The sequence below is a fragment of the Anoplophora glabripennis genome, unplaced genomic scaffold (assembly GCF_000390285.2).
Source record: "Anoplophora glabripennis isolate ALB-LARVAE unplaced genomic scaffold, Agla_2.0 scaffold11, whole genome shotgun sequence".
Lineage (NCBI taxonomy): Eukaryota > Metazoa > Arthropoda > Insecta > Coleoptera > Cerambycidae > Anoplophora > Anoplophora glabripennis.
Window position 1 is genome coordinate 1,526,158 of NW_019416496.1, and position 25,768 is coordinate 1,551,925.

The 25,768-nt window shown below is 32.7% G+C and overlaps 4 protein-coding genes across 4 annotated transcripts in view; 2 read left to right on the forward strand and 2 right to left on the reverse strand.

Moving 5' to 3' along the window:
* On the reverse strand, positions 1-1,437 carry LOC108908151 (ras-like GTP-binding protein Rho1). Its single transcript, XM_018712088.1, has 2 exons — positions 1,254-1,437; positions 1-1,144 (listed from the first exon to the last, which is right to left on the reverse strand). Exons 1-2 carry the CDS (start codon positions 1,291-1,293, stop codon positions 561-563), a joined length of 624 nt encoding a protein of 207 aa, XP_018567604.1. The 5' UTR covers positions 1,294-1,437; the 3' UTR covers positions 1-560.
* An 884-nt stretch (positions 1,438-2,321) lies between these two features.
* LOC108907868 (tRNA selenocysteine 1-associated protein 1-like) lies at positions 2,322-3,642 on the forward strand. Its single transcript, XM_018711695.1, has 5 exons — positions 2,322-2,453; positions 2,506-2,860; positions 2,914-3,185; positions 3,238-3,340; positions 3,395-3,642. Exons 1-5 carry the CDS (start codon positions 2,415-2,417, stop codon positions 3,514-3,516), a joined length of 891 nt encoding a protein of 296 aa, XP_018567211.1. The 5' UTR covers positions 2,322-2,414; the 3' UTR covers positions 3,517-3,642.
* A 66-nt stretch (positions 3,643-3,708) lies between these two features.
* On the reverse strand, positions 3,709-14,290 carry LOC108908190 (transcription factor TFIIIB component B'' homolog). Its single transcript, XM_018712130.1, has 6 exons — positions 13,452-14,290; positions 13,115-13,320; positions 10,191-10,423; positions 9,185-9,813; positions 6,234-6,945; positions 3,709-3,881 (listed from the first exon to the last, which is right to left on the reverse strand). Exons 1-5 carry the CDS (start codon positions 14,098-14,100, stop codon positions 6,266-6,268), a joined length of 2,397 nt encoding a protein of 798 aa, XP_018567646.1. The 5' UTR covers positions 14,101-14,290; the 3' UTR covers positions 3,709-3,881; positions 6,234-6,265.
* A 657-nt stretch (positions 14,291-14,947) lies between these two features.
* Positions 14,948-25,768, forward strand: part of LOC108907897 (LHFPL tetraspan subfamily member 3 protein) — a 29,039-nt gene continuing 18,218 nt past the window's right edge. The window contains exon 1 of the mRNA XM_018711738.2: positions 14,948-15,445. Coding sequence (XP_018567254.1) covers positions 15,043-15,445 — 403 coding nt within the window. The 5' untranslated portion in view covers positions 14,948-15,042. The remainder of the gene's footprint in view (positions 15,446-25,768) is intronic.

Consider the following 25,768-nt stretch of genomic DNA (forward strand, 5'->3'; position numbering starts at 1 on the left):
TATAGGAAAACAATTTTATTTACTTTTAGGATACAATATATGGAAAAAGTTAAAGCTATTACAATTAGAGGCAACCCGCATACAATATACTAAGATGAGTTGCCCACGAATAAAATTAGTTCTGAGAATACGTAAAACGGAAAATTATCCTCAAATTTACAAGCGTTAACTTTTGTGTGGAAAGTCAACGGATCTCGGGCGATACAAACATTGTTAAACACAAAAATGCATAATACTAAAAGATAATTTTGAAAACAATCTACAAACTAAGGATACTGTTAAGTGAACTTCTGAACAAGAGTTTGTGCACTGGACACTTAGATTTACCACCATTTCTGTATACATGATAGATAGAGATACGATTATAATGTTACATATAAAAATATAACCTAAGAGCAACGTGTCATCCACAGATGGGAGAGGATTTTAAACAAAACAGGAGTAAAGAGAAAATAAGGGGTTTATTTTGTTAGTCGATACATCATGCAGAAGCCCCCTTGAAATTAATAAACACACGTAACGATTATTATTAATAATATAAAATATATAGTATTGGTGGCTCAGAACATGACGCAGCGGTGCTTCTTCTTCTTTTTCACCTGCAGTGCGGCACGCGTGGCGTTCTCAAACACTTCTCGTACACCCTCCTTGCTCTTAGCTGAACACTCCAAGTAAGCGAAAGCATTGATTTTCTCAGCCATGGACCGACCGTCTTGCGGCTTGACAGGCTCCTGTTTCATCTTTTTAAGTTCACTAATGGTATTGGGATCGTTGCGGAGATCCTTTTTGTTACCTACCAAGATAATTGGCACATTTGGACAAAAGTGTTTGACCTCTGGAGTCCATTTCTCGGGGATGTTCTCCAGGGAGTCTGGCGAGTCCACCGAGAAGCACATTAGGATCACATCCGTGTCCGGGTAGGAGAGGGGCCTCAGACGGTCGTAATCCTCCTGTCCTGCGGTATCCCATAATGCGAGCTCGACTTGCTTACCGTCCACTTCTATGTCCGCCACATAATTCTCGAAGACGGTGGGCACGTACACTTCGGGGAACTGATCTTTACTAAACACGATTAAGAGGCACGTTTTTCCGCAGGCCCCATCACCAACAATCACCAGCTTTTTTCTAATCGCAGCCATCGGACCTGCCAAAACACACAAGTTAACGCCTATTCAACTACCAACTAAAGATGGCGGACATTAAATCATGGAATGAGAGCGGGGAAGGTAAGATAACTATCATGCAAATCCCACCTTTTCCGTAGTCCTCTTGATTAGAACAGCAACAAAACATCCAGCAGCTTTTGCAGCGTTTGTAGATGACTTATTGCACTAAAACACTACCAAGGCCCGCTGCAAACTATCTCGACAGAAATTTATTTTCAAGAAAGATAAACAAACCCGACAAAACTTCGTTCGTGTTGACTTGTCATTGACCATAGAGAAGGGAGAAAAGACACAATGCAGTGAACTACGCATGTGTGACGCTGTTGGCTGTCTCTTTTCCTCTCACGGTATTGGCGTCGTGATTTCCTTCACGAATGATGTCATCTCTTCGGATTTACATTTTGGCGTCACGATTCAAATCATTTAATTTAAAATTCCCATTATCACTTAGTCATATTCTCAGAATTTAATGGGAACTGGTTTCATTTATTTCTTAAACTACACCAATAACGATACCATTTGCATTTTGATAAATCGGTATATATAAATATTTTTAAATGTGACGTAGGTATTTGTTTATAGGTAGGATTTTTTTTGACGAAAAATTGGAAATGCACATAGAATTCGTCAATACCTCGAAAAATAAATAAATAAACAGGTAGGTATAATACAGCCATTTCAAAATCATTAGCATGGGCTGATAAAATGTTTTTATTTGCTGATTGTATAAATAAAATCCTGAAAAATATTTAAAATACAATTATATCTCAAATAATTTATTATTTGATATTTTATAGGAATTTAATATTAGTGTATATTAAATAATTTACAATATTTAGCTATGCTTGGAGGGGTTTATTTATCCATTCATAAAAATTCCAATAGGAATAAGAAAATTGTAAATTTTATGTCCATCAGTTTTATTTTAACTTCAGTATATTATCCACATACCTAATATTATCTAGAGTTTTAAAAACGTCTTTGAGTTGTAACCATATTATAACTATGGAAATTTAATAATTTAATATTGGCAAATTGTGTAATTGACGTGAAGTTAGAAATTATTAATATTATTTGGTCAGGGCGTCAGGGCACAATTTTATAATAAAATGCGGAACGTACCCCTGTTCAATTTCAATTGAATTTGACATTTATTTGACAATTGACAGAAAAGCTTGTTTTTATTGAAAATATAGCAGTTTAAAGTCACATTTTGTAATCCAAAGATTTTCATATTTATCAGCAAAAATGACTAACATGGTGCATTGCCAGCTGTGGATGGGCAGTGTAAGTACTAACAGTCGAAAGAAATAAAACACCTAAACCATATTTTTTTTAGTTGGAGCCCTACATGACAGAAACATTCATACTATCAGCATTTCGTAAAATGGGAGAAAATCCTTTAAACGTTAAAGTGATGAGGAACAAGTTCACAGGCGAACCTGCTGGTTACTGCTTTGTACATTTTGCTACTGATGAAGAAGCAATAGATGCAATGCATAAGCTCAATTCAAAGCCTATTCCCGGCACCTCGCCTATGGTCAGATTCAGATTGAATAATGCCAGCAATACTGGACGTTCACTAGTTGACAGAGAATTTTCCGTGTGGGTAGGAGATCTGAGTCCCGATGTTGACGATTACAATTTGTACAGGGTCTTCTCCTCTAAATACAACACAATCAAAACTGCCAAAGGTAAAAGTTGTTTGTATTAAAACGAAATAATTTATAATTTTTTTTTTTTTTAGTTATTCTGGATAATAGTGGGTTTAGTAAGGGTTACGGGTTCGTGAGATTCGGTAGTGAGGAAGAGATGAAAGACAGCCTGGTTTCGATGAACGGTTACATCGGATTAGGCACGAAAGCTTTGAAGATTTGTAACGCCGTACCAAAACCGAAAGGTGCTCTTACGACTGGCTCGACGACGGGCACTGCGACTACTCAGTCTTCTAACGGCACAGACTACAGCCAGTACTATGACCCTTCGACTTACTGGCAGAATTACGCTTCTTGGCAAACGGTAAATATCGAAATTTCATTTATTAAAATCCAGTAATTAATTTTTTTTGCAGCAAGGCTATTACGATCAGTCCGACAGTACCGGTCATATAGAGAGCGTTCACGCGATGAGCGTGATGGACGTGAAGAAAGATGGAGATGATTTGGATCTGATCGGTAACGAATATACGTTTTTTTTTTTAAATAATTTTCACATAAGTAATTTTTCAGATCATTCGATACCGTTAGACGTGGACAAGATGAACAGGGAGAAAATCGACCAAGACTGCAACTTATGGGACGCTTTGGAGAGTTCTAAGTGGCTGCCTTGTGAAATGTTGGAAGTCTCATGACGTTAACGCTTCGTTACTGTGTGTTTTGATTAATTCTTAGTGTTTTTTCCAATTACAGTTAGATGTATGTGTAACGAAAGTTAAATTATATCATTTTTTTTAATAAATGTCAGTCGTCAATCTCGTGAATTATGACTAAAATCTTCAAGTAAGCAAGGGAGGTAAATTTTTAGGTTTCAACAAAAAATTAAGTAAACGATCAGGCAAAATATTTATTTAATAGTGATTTATCCATTTCCAATATTTTTGTATAAATATTTTAAATACGAGTATACAGTTTACAAAATAACTTATTTCATTGTAGCTATAAATTAATTTGCTTAAATACGAGTTAGCGATTCAGTCTGCAAAATATTCGCCGCTACCTGCAAAGAAAAAATGTATAAATTAACCAGCAACTAAATTGTACGGTCCTACAAATGCCTTGGTTTTGATATACAGAAGGTAAAGTGTGAACACGTCATATTTTCATGAATACCATTGAAACAGACAATTGTGATGCTACGTCAGCATTTTGGTAACGTTCTCCGTACAATAATATATCAGTCCATCACTATTATAAACGTACACCAAAATTATATGTTAAAAACCCAAACCACCACTACTTTTATTAAATATTAGGATAGAAAAAAGTAGTCGGTAGAAACGTAAATAAATCAAACCAGTTATTTATTTCCTAATCCGATAAAAAAATTTTGTGATTCTCTACAACAAAATTGAAATGTGCTGTTCATTTCGCTTAATGTTCCGATAGGTTCAACTTGTCTTAAGTCGATCTGGTGCAGTGATTGCTATAGATAAATGGCCTTACCACCATCAATGAATAGATTGTACGAGAACCCTAAATCGTACGATAGTTCCTAAAAAAATTTGAATGGTCTCAAAAAAAAACAAAATAAATGAAAACAACTATAAAAAGATAATAAAATTTTAGGCGCGATGAGGCGTTTGCAGACCTATATTATAATACGTGCAGGCTGATTCAAAATTAAGTATAAAGTATTTAGGGGCGTATCTTTGTGATCAAAATAAGACTTTTTTTCCTCTATAAAAGAGGACCACAAATGCTTAGTTTTGGATATACAAGGTGTTAAAATTTTTTACTGTTTTCGATTTTTTAGGAATATCCAGATTTGAATGAAGGCAAAAAACTTGGGGTATGGGGGTTTCTTAGGAAGCTAAATTTAAATATGTCATTGCTAATGACGCTACTGGTAGACAGCACACTTATAAGGGTACGCTTGAATTAAATTGGCCCTAACTTTTTTGCTACCCTGTATATTGACGTTTCATATTAGTGCGATTATTCCCCTGTAAATTTTAAGCAAAAAGGTACACTTGGTCGAAATCGCTCAGACCAACCGTTTCAGAGATATTGACTGATGAAGAGTTAAGAGGACTATAGCAAATAGGCAACCAATAATACATTTTTATTGATTGTATTACACAGTTTGTCTAAATGTGAATTAATCCACAAATAACAGACTTTCCCCCATTTTAACGCAAATTTTCTATAAGATGTACTTAATTTGAAACTCAAATTACTTTTTGTTGTAAAGAAATTTGTAATTTGCCGCCTTTGTACAAGCGGCATCGTAAATTACAAATTTCTTTACACCAAAAAGTTATTTGCATTTCAAATTAAGTACATTTTATAGAAAATTTGCGTTAAAATGGGGGAAAGTCTGTTATTTGTGCATTGATTCATATTTAGACAAACTGTGTAATAAAATCTATAAAAATGTATTGCTGGTTGCCTATCTGCTGTAGAGCCCTCTTAAATGCACACCATATTTTAAAATTAACTATTTAAGGCGAAAAATTTTAAAACCAAAACCAAATATTTGACCCCGAAAATGGAAAGAGTGGAAAATTTTACATACAGATATGACCTTGACCATTTCAAATATTTCAAAATGGCGGCGGAATCAAGATGGCGGACGAAATTTTTGAAAGTTAATCGATCGTCACCAAATTTTGTATACAGAGGTTTTCGAAGTCGCCGATCACGAATCTGAGGTCGAATTTAAAAAATCAAAATGGCGGATACAATATGGCGGACGAATATTTCGAAAATCAACCAATTTGCATCAAACGTTGCATGCGGGAATTTTTGGGGTCGCTGATCACGAATCCGAGGTCAAATTTTCAAAATTCAAGATGGCGGACGAATTTTTTGAAAATGAGTTGATTTGCATCAAAGATGGTATATGGCCGTTTTTGGGGTTGCTGATCACGAATGTGGGGTCAGTGACCCCCAAAAACTCCGTATATCAAATTTGGTCCCCATTGATTAAATTTAAAAAGCCCCATCCACCATCTTGGACCCGCCATCTTGAATTTTGAAAATCTGACAGATTCGTGATCAGCGACCTCGAAAGCCTCCGTAAACAAAATTTGGTGACAATCGGTTAACTTTCAAAAATTTTGTCCGCCATCTTGACTTCGCCGCCATTTTGAAATTTTTTAAATGGTCAAGGTCATATTTAAACGTAAAATTTTCCACTCTTTCCATTTCCGCGGTCAAATATTTGGTTTTTCCGGAAAATGCATATCTCGCGAGATTTTTCGGGGTCCCTATAGTTTTATGCCACCCTGTATATCGTAAACTAAGGATTTGTGGAAATACTCCCCTACATTCTTCGTACTGAATCAGCCCGTATAAAATTTTTTTAACTTTTCCTCAAATGAATAAATTTATAAAAAGCGTCGCTTACCTCCTCTAACGATCACAAGCAGTCGTGGACACTTACGAATACCCGCAATCCACATTCGCCTCCTCTATAGGCCTGCCGTCAGCGAGAGTCTCATCGACCATCCTCTCGACGTGCCCGTTGTACGCGCCTCCCTCCCCCCTTAGAGTCGTGACGTTTTCGTCCGCAGGTATCGTCATGTTATTCTCCATCTGGGAATTCTCCCCTTCGTCGTCGGTCACATTCTCCTTTATCGTCAGGATGTTCTGCGCCTTCACCCCCTTCTTGAACTGGATGGCCTTGGAGACGACCTCCGAGTCAAGTTTCAAGGGCGTGGTGTTGTTGTCGGCCGTGACCATGAAAATCTTGTGCACCGGCTCGCCGTTGGGCCCCGTCTCCGTGATTATCATGATGGAGCCCGGTTCTATGTTGTTGGGGGCCGCGTTGGTCACCTTGCTCTTCCTCATGACGTTCTCTACGGTGGATTCTTCGGTGGTGTCGAATTTCTTTATGACTTTGGGGACCCTGCCGGATCTCGTCGGTTTCTGGGGAATGGAGATTTCTCCTTCGGATTCGCTTTGGGTGGCGATGTCGGACACGTCGGCGTCGCTGTCTTCTAGGACGCTCTCTATGTTGAGTTTCTTTGTGCGGGGTTTTCGTACCTTGCGTATTTTGGCGGGTTTGGGTTGTGGCGGTGGTTCGGTGGAATTTTTCTCCATTTCTGCCTTTTCCATGGCTGAAAAATGTTCCCCGTTTTACAAAGTGTCCAAAAAATACAAACGGAACGATAACGGTACAAATTCCTTTAGCATTTTTTACTTAATTCAATTTTAATACTGTTGGTAGTAAATTAATAATTAAAAAAAAGGACTACATGAAAGCAGATTAAAAATTTTTAGAGTTCATCCTACAAATTTTCATTTCAAATTTAAAATTTCCACTTTGTGGCACAAAATTTCTTCTAAATTTGAAATTTTAAACTTAAAATTTCGCATTGCAAATTTTAATTTTCAAATTCAAACATAAAATTTTGTGTTCAAACTGGAAATGTTAGCTAATTATTTCAAATTCAATCTAAAAGTTTTGATTTCAAACTTGAAATTTTGTGATCAACCCGATATTTCAAATTCAAACTCAAAATTTCGATTTGAAGGTTATAATTTAAACTGCTAATTTCATAATCCAACTTCCAAATTTCGTGTTTCAGGCTATAAATTTTAAATTTAATCTGAAAATTTTGAATATGAACTTGAAATGTTTAAACTCCAAATTTCATGTTTACAATGGAAATTATCTCTTAAACTCCAAATTTCATGTTTCAAACTGTAAATTTGATGTTTCAAACTATAAATTTCTTGCTTAAAGTGGCAATTTTGTGTTTCAAATCCAAAATTTCATATTCATAATTTCAAATTAAAACTCAATTTCTAATAATTTCAAAAACTCCATAACCTTTGTTCAAATTCTAAATTTTCAAACTCGAAATATCGATTTGTAGGTCACAATTTTGTGTTTAAACTGCTAATATCATGATACAAGCTCAAAATTTCGTGTTTCAGGTTCTAAATTTTAAATTCAAACTGAAAATTCAGAATATGAAATTTTATGTTTAAACTGGAAATTATGTTTCAAACTCCAAATTTCCTGTTTCAAACTTTAAAATTGATGTTTGAAACTCTTAATTTGCTGTTTCAAACTCTAAATTTGATGTTTGAAACTCTAAATTTGCTGTTTGAAACTCTAAATTTGCTGTTTGAAACTCTAAATTTGCTGTTTCAAACTCTAAATTTGATGTTTCAAACTCTATTTGATTTTTCAAACACTAAATTTCTTGTTTAAACTGGCAATTTTGTGTTTCAAATTCAAATTTTCATATTTTAAACTCATAATTTCAAATTAAAACTCAATTTCAAATAAAACTCCATTTTTTATGTTAAAATTCTAAATTTTCAAACTAAAAATTTCGATTTGAAGGTCATAATTTTGTGTTCATAATTTTATGATCCAATCTCTAAATTTCGTGTTTCAGGCTATAAGTTTTTAATTTAATCTGAAAATTTTGAAAATAAACTTGAAATTTTATGTTCGAACTCCAAATTTCATGTTTGAAATTGTAAATCTGATGTTTCAAATTCTAAATTTGCTGTTTCAAACTCTAAATTTCTTGTTTAAACTGACAATTTTGTGTATCAAATTCAAAATTTCATATTTTAAACTCATAATTTCAAATTAAAACTCAATTTCAAATAAAACTTCATATTTTATGTTCAAATTCTAAATTTTCAAACTCGAAATTTTTATTTGAAGGTCATAATTTTGTATTTAAACTGCTAATATCGTGATCCAAGCTCAAGATTTCGTGTTTCAGGTTCTAAATTTTAAAATCAAACTGAAAATTTTGAATATGAAATTTTATGTTTAAACTGAAATTTATGTTTCAAACTCCAAATTTCATGTTTCCAACTCTAAATTTGATGTTTAAAACTCTAAATCTGATGTTTTAAACTCTAAATTTCTTGTTCAAATTGGCAATTTTGCATTTCAAATTCAAAATTTCATGTTTTAAACTCGCAATTTCAAATTAAAACTCCATTTCAAAACAAACTCCTTATTTTATGTTCAAATTCTAAATTTTCAAACTCAAAAGTTCGTGTTTCAGGCTCTAAATTTTAAATTCAAACCCCAAGTTTCATATTTCAAACTCCAAATTTCACGTTTCAAACTCTAAATTTCTTGTTCAAACTGTCAATTTTGTGTTTCAAATTCAGTTAATGTTTTAAAATTGTAATTTCAAATTAAAACTAAATTTCAAATATACTCCAAATTTTATGTTCAAATTGTTAATTTTTGAAACTAAATTTCATATTTCAAATTAATAAAATTTCAAAAGGAGATGTACAATTTTTATTATTCTATTCTTTAAACATTTTATGTTGCAAACCTTTTATTTGCCCGTGCCTGTACATAAAACTTACCTTTCCTCTTTTTCAACTGCCTCTGCTCCATCTTCTCCTGCCTCAGCCTAACCTCGTCCTCCTTCTGCTTCCTCAATTCCTCCAATTCCCTCTCCTCCATCTCCACTTCGTGCTTCAGTTCAGTGTAGTCGAAATTACACGGCTGCATCACGGCCTTGTCAATCAGGCCCCGGTTGATCCTCTCCTCCTTCTTGAACTTCTGCTTAAGCTCCCGCCTGGTCCTTCTCGGGAACAGCTCGCACATGAGCGTGAAGTCCGTGCCGATGGTGTTCAGGGCCTTGTAGAACCGTAGGGTTTCGCCCTGCGTCCACTCCTTCGTTCTCTTCTGCCTCTTGTAGATACCGTAGCCCGTGTCGAAATCGCCGTCGACGAGCTTAGTCTTCTGTAGTTCCTCTCTCTGTTTTTGCACTTCTTTGCTCTCGATGACGAGGCTCTTCTCGTCGAGGATTATCTCGCCTGTCGGACCGATTTTTATCTGCGGTGCGGGCACTTCGTTTTCTTCGTCGCTTTTTCTCGGCTCTTCCTCCTCCATTTGTAGCGGATCGTCCACTTTCTCGCTTTCCACCTCAACCTCGTTCGTTTCCGTCACTTCCACTTCTTGTGTCTCCGGTTTAGGCTTCGCTTCGTTCCTGTTTAAAATTTATAAGTACGCGTTTAGTTTTTCAACCGTAAGTAAAAAAAATGATATATTACTGGTTTAAATGATTTTTTTTTTTCAATTTTGCGACAAAATTTAAAAATCGACTCGAAATTTCATGTCTTAGCTGGCGATTTTGTGTTCCAAACTCAAAATTCCATGTTTCAACACAAAATTTCATATTCAAAAGCAAAATTTCACATTTAAAATTTGTTTCAAACTCAAAAATTGACGGTTCGAACTTAAAATTTCAAATTTAATCTCAAAATTTCGTATTTTAAACTTGAAATTTCAAATTCAAACTCAAAATTTCGTCATTCAATCTTAGAGTTTGAAAGACGAAACTACCAAAAAAATGTTATAACTTACGTCATAGGATTTGACTCGGGATTGTAGAAAATAAGATCGATCATGGTGAGCTTCTGTCTGTCAGGCTTGCTGGCCCCGAAACGTCTCTGGAAATCTCGACGAGCTTCGGCGAGCTTCCGCGACTGCTCCGTACGGTTGCCCTTTTTCTGCAGCATGGAATTAAAGTCCTTAGGTCTCTGCGGGGAGAAGCAATCCGTGATGGATTCTGGAATACCTGATGCAGTGGAACAAACCTATAGAGAGTGACAACAGAGGATAAAAACAATTGTGACAAAAAATATGACGTGGTAATTGTTTTTATTATCTTTTTTAAAATCTCTTTTTTGTAATGCTGAATAACTAACATCAACAATTTTGATTTTTGTGGACGTTTTCAATTTTTTTTTGCAAAAAATCCAGGCAGATGGATACAATATTTTTCTATAACTTCCAGTTTTTCAGTTAGAATTTTTTGATATTTGAACTTAAACAAAAATTGTGTTGTTAACATTGTAAGCATTCAATATAATTTCAAATTCAAATTGAATAAAAATTTCAAATTCGACCCATAAATTTCAAATTTACTCAAAATTTTCTAGTTCAAACTTAAAATTTCGAACTCACAAAATGTGTTCAATCTTGAATTTTCATGTTCAAACTGAAAATTTTGGATATCAAACTCGAAATTTCAAATTCAGAAACAAAATTTTGTGTTAAAACTTGAAATTTCATGTTCAAACTGGAATTTTTTAATATCAATCTCGAAATTTCAAATTCAAACGGTTCTTTCCATTTTATTAATTTATTTTATTTTTATTACTTATTTGTTTTCTTTTTTAATTTATTTCAGTACATACTTCTAAATAAAAATTCGTCTATACCAGATACATATATTTTTAATAAAAAAAGGTCATATAAACATATTTATACACATCTTTCATTATGCGTGTGACCTTGGGGCAGACCAGGGAGCTGAACCCGGAGTATGATTATTTTGTAAGAAAAATGATTTTCTTCTGTCGAAAAAAGAAACAAACTTTGCAGATTAAAGTTCAATGTTTGTAAAGAAACATGTACTCCACTGAACTATCCTCCGACTTTAGGGAATTTTGTGTTAATCATTGCGTCCAGTGTAAGTTTGGTTGCCAGTTGCGGTCACGTGGAACGCTTGTTCAAAAGCGGAAAATTACAAATTTCTGTACAACAAAAAGTAATTTGAGTTTTAAACTAACTCTATTTTATAGAAAATCTGTGTTAGAATGGAGGAAAGTCTGCAATTTGTGCATTAATTCATATTTAGACAAACTGTGTAATAAAATCTATAAAAATGTATTGCTGGCTGCCTATTTGCTATGGAGCCTCTTAAAACTGAAAATTTCATGTTTCCAACGCAAAATTTCAGATTTAAACAAACAATTTTGTGTTTCAAACTCGAAATTGTATGCTTAAGATCTAAATTTCATTTCGAACTTGCTATTTTCTGTTTTGAGCCGAAAATATCAAATTTAAACTCAAAATTTCTTGTATTCCCCAGAAAAATAGAAAAAAACAGTTGGTACTGAAAACCCGATCTTGTTATTTTGATTCTTAAATGAAATTATTTTGATTTATTAACATTGAATAACATTTCTGATTTTCCTGAAAAAATTTTTTGATTGCATAAAATCCAGCAATACACAATATTTTTATACCAATTTATAAGGAGTGTCATCAGACACAGACCGGTTTCAGTATTTTTTTTCGACCTACGAATTATTTAGCAGATTGGTAGGTCACTCTATGTCAGTAGGTATAAAGTAGCAATTATGTTTAAATATATGGCATATGGTTTTAGGTTGCATCTTCTACATAAAAAACCGATTTAAAAAATTCTTTACAAAAAAAGAAAATTGTCATTTGACGTCACAAAAACAAGCGAAATACTGAAAAAAATTAACACTTTGTACCTCTTAAACGAATCAAGATAGCGTTGACTGTTCAATTTTTCTCGAAAATCGACCCAGTAACTACTTCATTTCTTTTTATCTATTTCTTTGTTAAATACAAGAAACCTTTGTTGTAGTTGTGCATTTAACCGATTCCAGTATATTATTACAGAAATTTTGTTAAAAAAAAATTAATTTATTACTGCAGATTACAATCTAAAAAGATTATTCATGGTCTAGTGCACGCAACTTTAAACGAGACTGGATTTAAATAAAAAAAAGCTTATTTTAACGCTTCATATTCAATTCTAAGGTGTATGGAATACAATTTAGTAGAAACGTACATTTCTTTAGATATGAATTGTAAATAATTTTATTTTATAACACTATAAGTCTATATCATATAATATAATCCACTTTTATAGAAGATATTCGAACTATCCAATAATCATAAAAAAATAAACCACAGAGTTGCAGATAACCACATATTAATTTTTGATAAGGAATAATTCATCTATTTACTGCATTGCTTTTAAGAATAAACTACGTATTTTATCAATCTCTGGAGAAAGTTATTAAAAATAAACGGATTGTGTGTGAAAATATTTTTTATTTGAATATCACATCTAAAAAATTATTTTTATATATTACAAAAAATACCGTGTTATTAAAAAGGTCAAAATTTAATAACTTGCAATAATGACTAACCAATTAGTCATTTTTTGATAAGCAAGTCCAGACTTGCTCGAATTTTGTTATTAAAAAATATACCTACGTGCTTATTAAATTTTTTAATTAATTATTTAAATTATAAATGTGAGAAATTCAACCAAATTCGCGGTATTTAATCTTTGGAGATGTTTACAATTTAATATCTGGCACTTTAACTTAAAATATTTCCCTATCAAGGCCAAAAGAAATTCTTTAGACGGATTTAGTACAATATTATATCATTTCACGTAACATAACACTTTCCGTATTTCGAAAAAGGGACTATTATACAAGAGAAAAAATACTCACAGAGTCATTCCTGTTTCTATTGTAGTTCCTCTTACTTTCGTCTTCCGACTCGCTAGCGCTAAGACTAGTTTTACGATAACCCAATCGAGGTATTGCCTTTATTCTGGAACGATTGATTTTGCTAGGGCTGGGTGGTGGAGGGGGGTACTCTGTGTCAGAGTTAGGGGTGTTGCTTGTTTGAGGCACAATCTTCTTCACACCCTTATCTAAAGTGATTAAATTTCATGTCAGATGGTGCAATCAATAAAAAGTTGTGTAAAGATTTAATTCAATTCATCAACTGATTTATTCTCGATTTCATCATTCTGAAAATTCAAAATTTTTATTTTATAATTACCTGAAGATTCCACTTCTTGATGTGGTGTCCCGATCTGTGGAGTTAAATGTACTTCGTCTAAGGTAACTTCTCGTGCAACATTGGACACTCCCTTTGAAATAAATTGCTTTTCCTTTAAACCATTTTCTACGGGGCCCTGTTGAGTAGCTGTATCTGAAGTTTCAATTTTATCTGTCTCAAGACAACTCTTTTCTACACTTGTCTCTGTATGATCTTTTTCTACATTTTGTTTCGGTTTTCTATTGATAACACTAGCCGATACTTGTGGTTTTATGAAGGTTCTACGCTTTAAAAGAGGTTTTGGTGGTTGAACAATTTGTGGCACAACATTATTTTCCACCGCTGGAGAAGTTTGACTCTCAGCAGGATTTGGCACAGTTGCATCACCGCTATTAGAATGGACAACTGCATCGAAATCCTTTGAGACTCCTATCTCTTGCGGAACATTAGAATCTGGTTCTTTATTAGATTCTGCAGGGGCACCAGTTAATAATTGCTCTGATTTATCCACCGGACTTGGAGAAGGTTGTTTTTCGTTATCCTGTTCGTTAACGAGGTTATCACTTTCCTCAGTTTTTTCTTCAGACACGTTTTTCCTCCGTTGGGGGATATTAGCTATCCCTTTAATTCTAGTCCTTCTTGAAGCCATAGCAAGTAACAGAATGAAAGTAAAGGCAGCACTGAATCGAGTTATAATGTTCGTATCCGCGACGCACTGGACAGTATATGAGTATCACAATGTACGTCTGTACACTTCCATATGGAACAACTAGAACACCGCTTTTTACAACCACCAAAGAAGCACATGGCAATGAAAGTTTCACGAGCCGCAAGCTTATTTTTGGCAAACTTCCCAAGATATTTCAATAATAAGAATATATCGTCTGCGCATGCCTATGTTTACAAAAATCGTAAGCAACCTCTAAAACGAAATAGTAGATTGGTGGTTGCCTATCGCTAAGGTAAGAACTTCTTAAGAATGGTTCAATAACAAATAATAGTTTATAGTCTTATGGATCTTAAAGTACTAAAATTTATTTCTTGCACAACGTTCTAGTTTGTTTAAACTTTCATAATTAGTTGAAAAAACATTATGAAAGTCTTGTTCTATTTTGATTTGCCCAAACAGATAAAACCATTGCATTTTTACATTTTTGAAAATACAAAATAATAAACGCTTCATACACAGGTAAAATATGTTACATTGCTGCAGTTCCTATAAACATGTGGCCAGAAACGCTTAGATTAGATTCCAAGATACAGGGTGTTGAAAACTTAAGAAGAACATATATTAATATTTGAAATAGATTTGTTGTTTCCGGCCGCATATTTATAGGAACTTTTTTTCTTTAAATACGATAAGGAATTGTGTTCTGAAGTTACGTAAGTACCGTACTCAGGAAACATCCTATGTATTACTGTCTCCTACTACCACAATGCCTGCGGATCACCATGTACACAAAACGAGTGGGGTTCAGCCTCGATGTAGCCCAGGTGCAGCCAGGTAGACCATCACACAGTCCGCCGAACGCCGCGTCGAGTACAACATCCGCCGCCTTCACGCTATGCCAGTGTAACGCTCTCTCGAGAAATGGGTTCCAAGATAGAGTACGTGGACTCGTCCCAGATCTACGCGACGAGCTACGTCCGCAACTCAAAAGCCATCGGCGTGCTGTGGGCCATCTTCACGATATGCTACGCCATCATCGGGGTGGTCTCCTTCGTGACCCCCGAGTGGATAGGCGACATAGACAGTGAGAATCCGGGAAAGTTCGGGCTGTGGTCCGTTTGCTACGCGGAAGAGAACGGAGAGGAGTGCAAGGGGAGGCTGGACGACTTCATGAGCATCCCCACGAACGCCTTCCAGGCGGCCACCGCGTTCGTCGCGCTGGCCGTGCTCACGGCCCTCCTGACCATCTGTGCCATGATCCTGTTCTTCTTCTGTCACTCCACCACCGTCTTCCACGTCTGTGCGTGGCTCCAGCTCATCTCCGGTGAGTCCTCGCGGCACAGATTTCGATGATGATGACCAAAAATTTACTAGTGTTTGTAAATTTAATAAAGGTGCTTGGGTATGTTTTCTTACGACTTGTCGAAGCAATGAATCATACAGAGAAAAAAATTATGTTATGAGCAGAGTCCGGACAGAGGCACACAACTACAGAATCAATCTCTATACAATATACAGTGTGTCCCAAAATGATGTAGCAAAATTCATATTTTTTTCCGGTTCAAATTTTAAAAAATCGATGAAACAGGTCAATTAGTAATACTCCAGTCGGCAGAGGCCGAAAAGTTACTGTTAGTGACATTTTCTTGATAACTCGGAAATAACTGCACAGGTCTACTTTAAATGATGAGTACAATAACAGGCTAATTTGCTGACAAAGTATTTTATCAGGAAAAAAAGTTATTAACAATTTAATCGTGAAAATAATTTTTTTAGTAGTTTTCTTTAAATAACTCAGCGGGATGACTTTGTACGAAAAAATGCTTAGGACATGATTTTGTTCGTAATAAAAATAGCTACAAAATGGCGGTGGTCCGATTACGAAATTTGCAATAACAAAGCCGTGAGATTGAAAAAACGGTATAAAACGCCAATTTTTTTAAGTTGCTGTAAAAATGTCAATTATAAACAAAAAGTGATAAAACTTTCGAAAACTATAGTTCAATATATATACAATAATGACGCTAAAGCCGAAAATCAGGAGAGCAAAACTTTTTGTTCTATAAGGTGTTATACATTCATCGGCATCTGAAACTCGAAACTTTGCCAAATTTGTTCGAAGCTTTGCTGACACTTGAAATTTGGTACACACATAGTGTAAATATGCAGAAACCAAAAGCAATTTGCAAAATTCAAGTATCTTCATTTTTGCAGTTTTGGTAAGGTTTTATACGTCACCCTAGTTTTATACGTCACCGTTTTTTTAATTTTTGGACGTATATTTATGTATATTTATAAAATATTCCATTACGGTAGATTAGCCAGCATAATTACCTACAATTTAAAAAAATATATATTTTCATCGTTTAGATCCTAAGCTACTTAACATTTTGCGCCTGTTAGCCGTAGTCGTACATTATTCAACATATTAACATAAAACAAAATCGTACGTGTGGGGTAAACCTTTAACTTTTCATTTTCGAGCGCGAGCTCCGCTCTTCGGCGCTTGTATACTATTAGAAATATGCAACAGTAAATTTAAACAATTGTTTACTTAAAGTTAAAGGTTTACCCCACACGTACGATTTTGTTTTATGTTAATATGTTGAATAATGTACGACTACGGCTAACAGGCGCAAAATGTTAAGTAGCTTAGGATCTAAACGATGAAAATATATATTTTTTTAAATTGTAGGTAATTATGCTGGCTAATCTACCGTAATGGAATATTTTATAAATATACATAAATATACGTCCAAAAATTAAAAAAACGGTGACGTATAAAACTAGGGTGACGTATAAAACCTTACCAAAACTGCAAAAATGAAGATACTTGAATTTTGCAAATTGCTTTTGGTTTCTGCATATTTACACTATGTGTGTACCAAATTTCAAGTGTCAGCAAAGCTTCGAACAAATTTGGCAAAGTTTCGAGTTTCAGATGCCGATGAATGTATAACACCTTATAGAACAAAAAGTTTTGCTCTCCTGATTTTCGGCTTTAGCGTCATTATTGTATATATATTGAACTATAGTTTTCGAAAGTTTTATCACTTTTTGTTTATAATTGACATTTTTACAGCAACTTAAAAAAATTGGCGTTTTATACCGTTTTTTCAATCTCACGGCTTTGTTATTGCAAATTTCGTAATCGGACCACCGCCATTTTGTAGCTATTTTTATTACGAACAAAATCATGTCCTAAGCATTTTTTCGTACAAAGTCATCCCGCTGAGTTATTTAAAGAAAACTACTAAAAAAATTTTTTTTCACGATTAAATTGTTAATAACTTTTTTTCCTGATAAAATACTTTGTCAGCAAATTAGCCTGTTATTGTACTCATCATTTAAAGTAGACCTGTGTAGTTATTTCCGGGTTATCAAGGTTTGACACACGCCCAACCTCTACCAACTGGACTATAAATAGAAACTGTCACTTTACTGCAATATTTTAAATTTTTTTGAGCAATGTTTGACAGATCTATAACATTACCGACATTTTTTTTTAATAGGACGCTCTATATTTTATAGTATAAAGAGATAGCCCTCCTAAAAACGAATTCAGTGATAAGATTATACTTACTTTGTTGTCATAGTTTTAAAAAAAAATGTAAAAAATTGTTTTTTATGTCGTTCTGACGACTATTTATTTATTTATTTATTTATTTATTTAGACAGGAACAAGTCCTAATTACAGGATAGTGAGAAGAAAAAAAAATATAAATATAAACAGGCCATACAACAAAAATACATAATATATAGGTAAAACAATAAGCAAAAAATGCATCTAAGAAAGTTGTGTCAGAAAATAAAATTAATTAAAACAAAAAAAAAGTAAGATGTCACAACAAATGAATATGTCCAGTATATCATGCATTTACAAATCAATATACACATTTTTGAATAACAATACAATTTATACACACATACGTACATATTACAATACAAAAGATACAAACTAAGAAGCGTGGGGTAAGGACAAACAAATTTTTTTGATTTTAGTACAGCTGTATCCTCCGAATTCTTTGAAACTGCATGGATTTGCATGAAAATTTAGAATAAGGCTCATCTTAGGCTCAAGTTCAAAAGTGACATAAGCCCGATTGACGCTTTTTGTTTTTTAGGGGTAAAAACTACCCCTAAGTGAAAAAAATTGAAAAAATAAGTTTTAAGTATTTTATTGATAAAAATCTTGTTCAAGCACAAAGATTAAATAATGCTTCATGTTCTCGAACATGTTTTATGATATATTTGATCTTTTCGGCCCTTTATTTTACCCTTAAAAACTACCCCTATGCAAAAAATAATGATAAAAAATTACTTTTTAAAGATTTGGAATGATTAAATCGTGCAATTACTTAAAATAAAAGTTACCATATAGCTAATAAAAGAATTTTTCTCTTTCAACCCCTATAAACCACCCCTGTATTGACAAAAATAATAAAAAAAATACTTTTTAAAAGCTTGGAATGCTTTAACGGTGCAATTATTTAAAATAAAAATTCCCTCATTGCTTATGAAAGAATTTGCATCTCATAACACTTTTCAACCCTTATAAATCACCCCTGTGCTAAAAAAATGATAAAAAATTACGTTTTAAATCTTGGAATGCTATAATTGTGCAATAATTTAATATAAAAATTCCCTTATATTGTTTATGAAAGAATATTTTACTTTTGCCATTTTCAACTATTATAAACTATTACCAATATTAATGTAAAATTCATTATTCATTACACTTTTTTTAATAAAATGCGTAGTTTTTGAGTTATTCGCGAAAAATACTTTGAAAAAGTGTTTTTTTTCCCTCAAAATTCTAAGTTTTCAATAATGAATAACTAAAAAACTATTGATTTCTCGAAAAAATTCTTCGAATATTTTTTGCTCAAAATTTGATTCTCTATCGATTTCCAGCATTTTTTTCATGAAAAAAAAATTTCCACCCCCGGTCACTAATGTTCATTGGCCTTTTCTCTATCTATCAGCCAANGTTTTTTTTCCCTCAAAATTCTAAGTTTTCAATAATGAATAACTAAAAAACTATTGATTTCTCGAAAAAATTCTTCGAATATTTTTTGCTCAAAATTTGATTCTCTATCGATTTCCAGCATTTTTTTCATGAAAAAAAAATTTCCACCCCCGGTCACTAATGTTCATTGGCCTTTTCTCTAACTATCTGCCAAATTTCAAGTCGATCGGTTCAGTTTCAAATAATTCGGAGGTGAAAAACTTCAATGACTGTATGTTTAACATTTGAATTAAATATACATATCTATAAAAGTGTACAGTAGATCATAACTTCTACACATCTTGTAGAAAGGAGAATAATGTAATATATTACTATTGGCTGTTTTTAAGTAGAACGTTTTAAACACTTTAATTTGATTTCTGAAGGTTTTAGGTATGATAAAATTTATTCTATGTAATAATTCGGGTACGTCAATGAATTACTTTCAATAAAAATATTATAGAATGCATATTGCGACGAACAAGTAGAGAATTGCCTTCAAATCTTCGAAGAAGCAATTCTCGAGAATATCCAATTGGAGGATAGGTATTGTCCTCTTTAAATGGTAAGAATTTAGACAGCTGACGTTGCACCCTTTCAAGCGCTTCGATATATTTAGTATATACTGGTGACCATATCACCGAGCAATATTCTAGTTCTGTTCCTAACTGTTGGGGATATAATATCAGAAAATTTTTGTGTTTTTGTTCCAAGAGTATCCATTAATAAGAAACCTTTCCATCAGCCACACAGCCCTCTGAAAAAAAGGTGTCGTTGATTGTTCCTTGATGAGAATTCCCGAAAATCACCTTTTTTCCAACCGCTAAAGTGGCGTTACCCCTTAAAGAACCGAATTTTTCCGAGAAAGTAATTGAAAACAGCATTATTGCTCTACAATTTTATCATTTATTATATTCTTTTTATACTTTACTACGTTTCGCATTTATTTTTCTCTTCAAATTCATTGGCATAAGCTAAACCGCAAATTGCAAGGTAAAACTCTTACAGTCAGTATAAGTGACTGCCTAATGTACTCTAAACAACTCCATAACCTAAAAATAACCACCAACGACCTTGTGCTACCTACACCCATCTGTATAGAAATAAAATACCTACCTGTAACCGGTTTGATTTATTTAGAATTTTGACCCCTTATCATTTCAAAGCTATATAACAACGAAAATAAAAACATGATTGATCATCAGATCTAGAAGTGTCATGAAGTTGTATACACAACTTTTAAGGTGTTTAAACATTGCAGATACCTGTTTACAGCGCATGCTTTTACTATTTAAATTATTTATCTACAAACTGTACACTTAACGATTACTTTAATAGTTCATGCTTTTAAAAGTACGATCCTTGTTTGGTTCTGCACTTATACTCGGAGATATTAACGAGAGGTTAAGTGAAGTACCTTCAGTAGAAATTCTTTACAGATTATTCAGGAATTCTTCCAGGTACCTACATTATTTCTTTTGTAAAACTGTAACGTATAAACAGTGCTTTCCAATAAGCGGTAAAGAAATAACATTACCGACTTTTTTAGTTATACAGGTTCTTGATTTATAATATATAAATCATTGTAAAATAAGTAGAAAACAATTGAAGGTTAAATATTTTTTATTAAGTAGACCCAAAGTATAAACATGTACTAGCAATTTTTTTATTCGAAATTTAATCGGTAATACAATGTTCTACAGACCTTGGTTTGGTTTATTGCAATTTTTCTTCAATTGTTAAGAGTTAATTTTGTCAAAAAGCGTAAATTCGTGCAAAAGTGATGAATTGCGATTTTTTTCGACATTAATTCAAATAAAATACACTAAGAACAGAAATTAAGGGATATTAAAAAAATCCTAAAATTTTGGGTGATTTTCAAAGAGCTGTAACTTGGAGGGAAATGGTCGTAGAGAGAATAAAAAAGAGGGAAATTGAAGCTTCAGGTGTCTAGTTTTCGGATCTGCAGTTTAAAATTTTTTGAGTAATTATAAAAAAATCAACGGAAAAAAAATTGTAAATTTTTGCTTTTTTTAAAAAGGCCTATAGTCTTAAAAAAAAATTTTTTTGGTAATTTCATCATAAAGCTCTTTTAGATCTTTTAATTGTCTTCAATTTGAACGGTTCCGGAGCCTTGTGCGATTATTTGTCGTTGAGTTATCATCAATCAAAGCAAAAAAATCATTTTTGACTTTGGCAATCAATTATTCTGGAAATAATTGTCGTACAGAAAATCCAAGAGGGTTTTGGAAACTGCTAAGTTTTTTCTACAAGTCGTAATTATGGGTTTTTGATAAAAAAATATTGAAAATGTTGGTTAGAAAAAAGGTAAAAAATTGCATAATTAGGGATATTTGAATAAGTCGGCATAACTTTGCAAATAATGTATAAACTAAGGATAACGACTGTAACTTTCCAATCTCAAAGTGTCCTAAAGAAACCCTGATAATTTCAAAACGCTGCGATTTTTTTTACTAATGCCTGGAATGTTTAAATTTGCCGTTTTGCTAAAAATCAATGTAATAAGTAATTTTTTAATGAAAAAAAAAGTTTTTTTATTTTTTTTAGAATCATGAACGTTTTTTGATGAAGAAAATATGGATTATTGCAAAAAAAGCATTTTTAACTTAAAAAAAATGAATAAAAGATGAAAAATATCACCGCAAAATTAAATTTATGGAATTATAACCTTATTTTCAACGTTAATAAGTTGATTTGAATCTCGAAAACTAATTTAATAGCAAATTTAACAAAAAAGAAGTCAAATCATAACAGCTGTGAATAACTGACGACGCGACGGCAGTAGAAAGTCGATATATTCAATTTTTCGTGACATTAAAAATCTGTTTGAACCAGACAACACACCACAAGAAGTAGGTCGTGAAATTCTTCATTTGTTTAGTTTAAACATCTCAGAAAGCGTTGTGGAATGTCAACATGGCCAGAGTCTACTTAGATTTTTGTACAGCGACCCGCCTACATAAAATTCAACAAACTGGTCGTGGTTTATGCGGGTATACGAACTGATACTTTCGATTTTAGAGGTTTTTTTCCACAAAGAACGATTTGGTTTCTATCAGTACTGTTAATTATGGCGGCAGCATAGCCTTCAGCGGCCAAAACCGCATTCCGCAAGGTTGGGACCGTTCTTAATTGATTTGTTCGTATGCAAATTGGATAAATAAGAGCAGGACATGTTTTTCTATGTAAAATTAATATCAAAAATAGATAATTCAACCGGATTGGAGTATAGAAGCGGGCTCGATTAATCGCGACAGTAATATTGGTTCGTATTAATGTTAATAATAATAATAATTACTATTTTATTAGATAATTATAAGATACTTCAACGTAATTATTAACCTTTTATTTCATGGGCAATTAGTTGAGAAATACCAAACCGTAAAAAGGACGATCTATAAATGTTTTTACTTAGGTACATAAAAAAATAACAAGTAATTAGATATTGTTAAATACATAACTTAAAGTAACTGAAGGTTAGTAAAGTCTATTTAAAAAATTACCATGGAATTTTAGTGTTTATTAAATTTGAGTTTTTGACTTACCTATTATTTATAGCCAGTAAAGGATGGATAGGAGAAACATTTTAATAAAATTATAGGAAAGTATTATCTTGAAGGCTGAATTAATTTAGGAGACTTTTTTTGAAGAATCGGGTGCGACAAATTCAAATTTCTACATCGAATTAAATTGTCACTGCAGCAAAAAAAAATTGAAAGGAGTACTTCTCTCTACCGGGAAATCTCCACCGTAGAAATACTGACTCTTCTACTTACTCGTGTTTGTTTTATTAATGATGAAAGAGAAAGCAAGAACCGGTAGCCTACATATTATAAGTGAATATAAGCAAAAATGTCAGACTAGGCTTATGCCAATTAAGTAAGAAAATATTATCGCTAACGCATAAATTACTTCGAGCGTTTAACGCAAATTAATCATAATATCGAATTATAGTAAACAGACCGCTTTCGAAATAGGTAGGTCAGTATAAAATCGTAAACACGAGTCTCGTGAGTAAAGCTTCAAAAATACTATTGGAAACTTCGCAAAATATATCACAAAACAATGTAGATTGTCTTGTGGAAAAAAACATCCACATATATTTAAATATTGGAAGCATTTGAGAATATATTTGAGAAGCCATAACCTCTAATTACAGCACACCAAAAATAAATCGGGAAACATTTTTATGAGAATATTTCAAAACTTTTTTGACGGGTCGTTGAAAATATTTATTTAATTATTTCTCTTCATGTAAAAGTAGGTAGATTTTAAGAATATTATATGAAGTCGGCAACATCGCACAGTTGATCTAGCATGTTCAAAATGGATAAATTACGTTACTCGTTAACACTATAGGGAAATCAGCAGTTCTCAATAAGTTTTCTAGTAGGAAATCACGTATATTTATTTTAAATTAGGCTTTTTCTACTTCCAGGTCATTTGCAAAAAACTCTTAATTACATGCTCTACATAGTTAAAGCCCTACAATTATACAATGCAATACCAGATAATACTGAAAATTATTAGATAATCAAATTTCTCCTATAAAAAGATTATGTTTTTGAAAAAAGTGGTACAAATGATAGCGGTGAATCTACAACCAAAAAAAAAAACACGTTTTGCAGAAAAATGAGCTTAGGAGATATAACCTCTAAAAATTTCCAAGGCATGGAATAGCGGCAGTGATTTGAAAAACAAAAAAGTTATAATAGTCAAATTTTCTACTAATGCGTGTGCAATTTCTCAATAATTTTCTGAAAATGTTTGCCCCTCGGGGTTCGATTCTTAAACTTAAGCTTGTGCCCATATTTGAGCAAGGCATGCAAGTGTTTAACATACCTCAGTCAGCAGCAGCAGAATACTAGTTTATCACTATTTCTACGGTTTGGAAGAACATTCTTTCGAAAGAAATTAGCAGCAAAAATATAATGTACAGGGTGTCTCAAACTCGATAGCATGGGCTTACCTCATCCCATTTAACACCACCTGTCCCGAATTTTATTTAATTTTTTTTGTATCCTCACAGTAGGCCCATACCATCGAGTTTGAGACACCCAATGCGTAAAAGTGCAATTAAAAAAAAACAATTATAATTACTTCCTATAGACCGATCAAAATAACTCATTTAGAGAAAAAAAAAAAAGAAAATTGTTACCTGGACTTTCATAAGTGCAAAAAACAGATTTTTTTCTGATTTTTCGTTTTTTATTTCTCATTTCCGCAAAAATAATTTAATTTTGACGCAACTTGGTGAAAGTAGATATACCTTTCTATGTCTTAAATGACCTCAATTTTTTTTAGATAAAAAAATCAAGAAGTTTCTGAGATATTCATTTTTTTCGGCCTGAAACACTTTTTTTTCGAAGAAAAATTCTACTTAAAAAATTTTCGTACAGAGTTCTGCCAGTAATCATTATTTTCGTTTTGACATATACTTTTTGGTGAAATAAAAAAATTTGTAATCGCAGCTCAAAAACATGCTCAAAAATGCAAAAAAGTAAAAAATGACTTGCAGCAATGAATTATTCAGTAATTGTTGATAATTTGTTTAAATTTAAAAAAAAATCAAAAAGTGATTCCATTCAATTGTACGGAAAAAATACAAAAAAAAACTGTCTCATTGTTTGACCCAAAACTATTTTTGTACAGTATTTCTATAAACATAAGTCGAATAGTGACTAAATAAAATAAATAATATTTTTTTTCCGTAGGATCGATTAGTGTACTTATTTTTTTTTAAAGTTTGATCTCTATACAATGGCGTTAACATTTTTGCAATTCGACGTTTCGTCTTCGAGGGGCCATCATCAGGTTAATTTTTTTAAATAAGTCGCTGCTATTTTTATGACAAAATCTAGTCATTTTTAATTATGAATTGGACTATAATACTATTGTAATTGCTTAAAAAGTTTATAGCTTGTTTTAGCTATAATTTAAATTTTTTCCTGAGTACGGCTCTGAACGCTTTCAACATACGTCAAACACGTCAATACCGCACAAAATATCCAACAATTTTTTACTGTTAGCAATACTAATTAGAAATAATAAAATATTTTATAAATTCGTATTATATTTTTATTAGGTACAACTTTTTAAATTATGGATTAAAAAAAATTGTTGGACATTTTGTGCTGTATTGACTTTTATTCTCTCCTCTCTCTTTTCTCTCTCTTCTCTCTATTCTCTCTCCTCCAATAGATACAGGTATTTTGAAAGCGTTCAGAGCCGTACTCAGGAAAAATTTTTAATGATAGCTAGAAACCTTTTTACAATAGTAATACAGAATTAAAAATGACTAGATTATGTCATAAAAATAGCAGCGATATATTTAAAGAATTATTCTGATGATGGTCCCTCGAAGACGAAACGTCGGATTGCAAAAATGTTGACGCCATTGGATAGAGCGAAAAAAGTGGCAATGTAAATATGCAATTTATTTAAAATTCGTTTTCAAATAAAGCCAGAAAAAAAATAAAACGATTTTGCAAAATTTCGGGTTTTCGGATTTCGCGTCAACAGTAGACTTTGCAGTTAATACTTTGTATTGCTGAAATCTCAAATCATCCAGAGATAATTTATCATTTGTGCATTTGTAATTCGACTTAGATGTTTATA

What these genes read in the sequence shown, in the direction of transcription:
- LOC108908151 (XM_018712088.1), bottom strand. Translation starts at nt 1,293, where the DNA reads ATGTTTTGTTGCTGTTCTAATCAAGAGGACTACGGAAAAG. An exon ending in TCAAGAGGACTACGGAAAAG is followed by an intron (nt 1,145 to 1,253) that starts GTGGGATTTGCA and finishes GTGTTTTGGCAG; the next exon opens with GTCCGATGGCTGCGATTAGA.
- LOC108907868 (XM_018711695.1), top strand. Translation starts at nt 2,415, where the DNA reads ATGACTAACATGGTGCATTGCCAGCTGTGGATGGGCAGT. An exon ending in ATTACGCTTCTTGGCAAACG is followed by an intron (nt 3,186 to 3,237) that starts GTAAATATCGAA and finishes TTTTTTTTGCAG; the next exon opens with CAAGGCTATTACGATCAGTC. An exon ending in AGATGATTTGGATCTGATCG is followed by an intron (nt 3,341 to 3,394) that starts GTAACGAATATA and finishes GTAATTTTTCAG; the next exon opens with ATCATTCGATACCGTTAGAC.
- LOC108908190 (XM_018712130.1), bottom strand. Translation starts at nt 14,100, where the DNA reads ATGGCTTCAAGAAGGACTAGAATTAAAGGGATAGCTAATATCCCCCAA. An exon ending in TCAAGAAGTGGAATCTTCAG is followed by an intron (nt 13,321 to 13,451) that starts GTAATTATAAAA and finishes TAATCACTTTAG; the next exon opens with ATAAGGGTGTGAAGAAGATT. An exon ending in ATAGAAACAGGAATGACTCT is followed by an intron (nt 10,424 to 13,114) that starts GTGAGTATTTTT and finishes CACTCTCTATAG; the next exon opens with GTTTGTTCCACTGCATCAGG.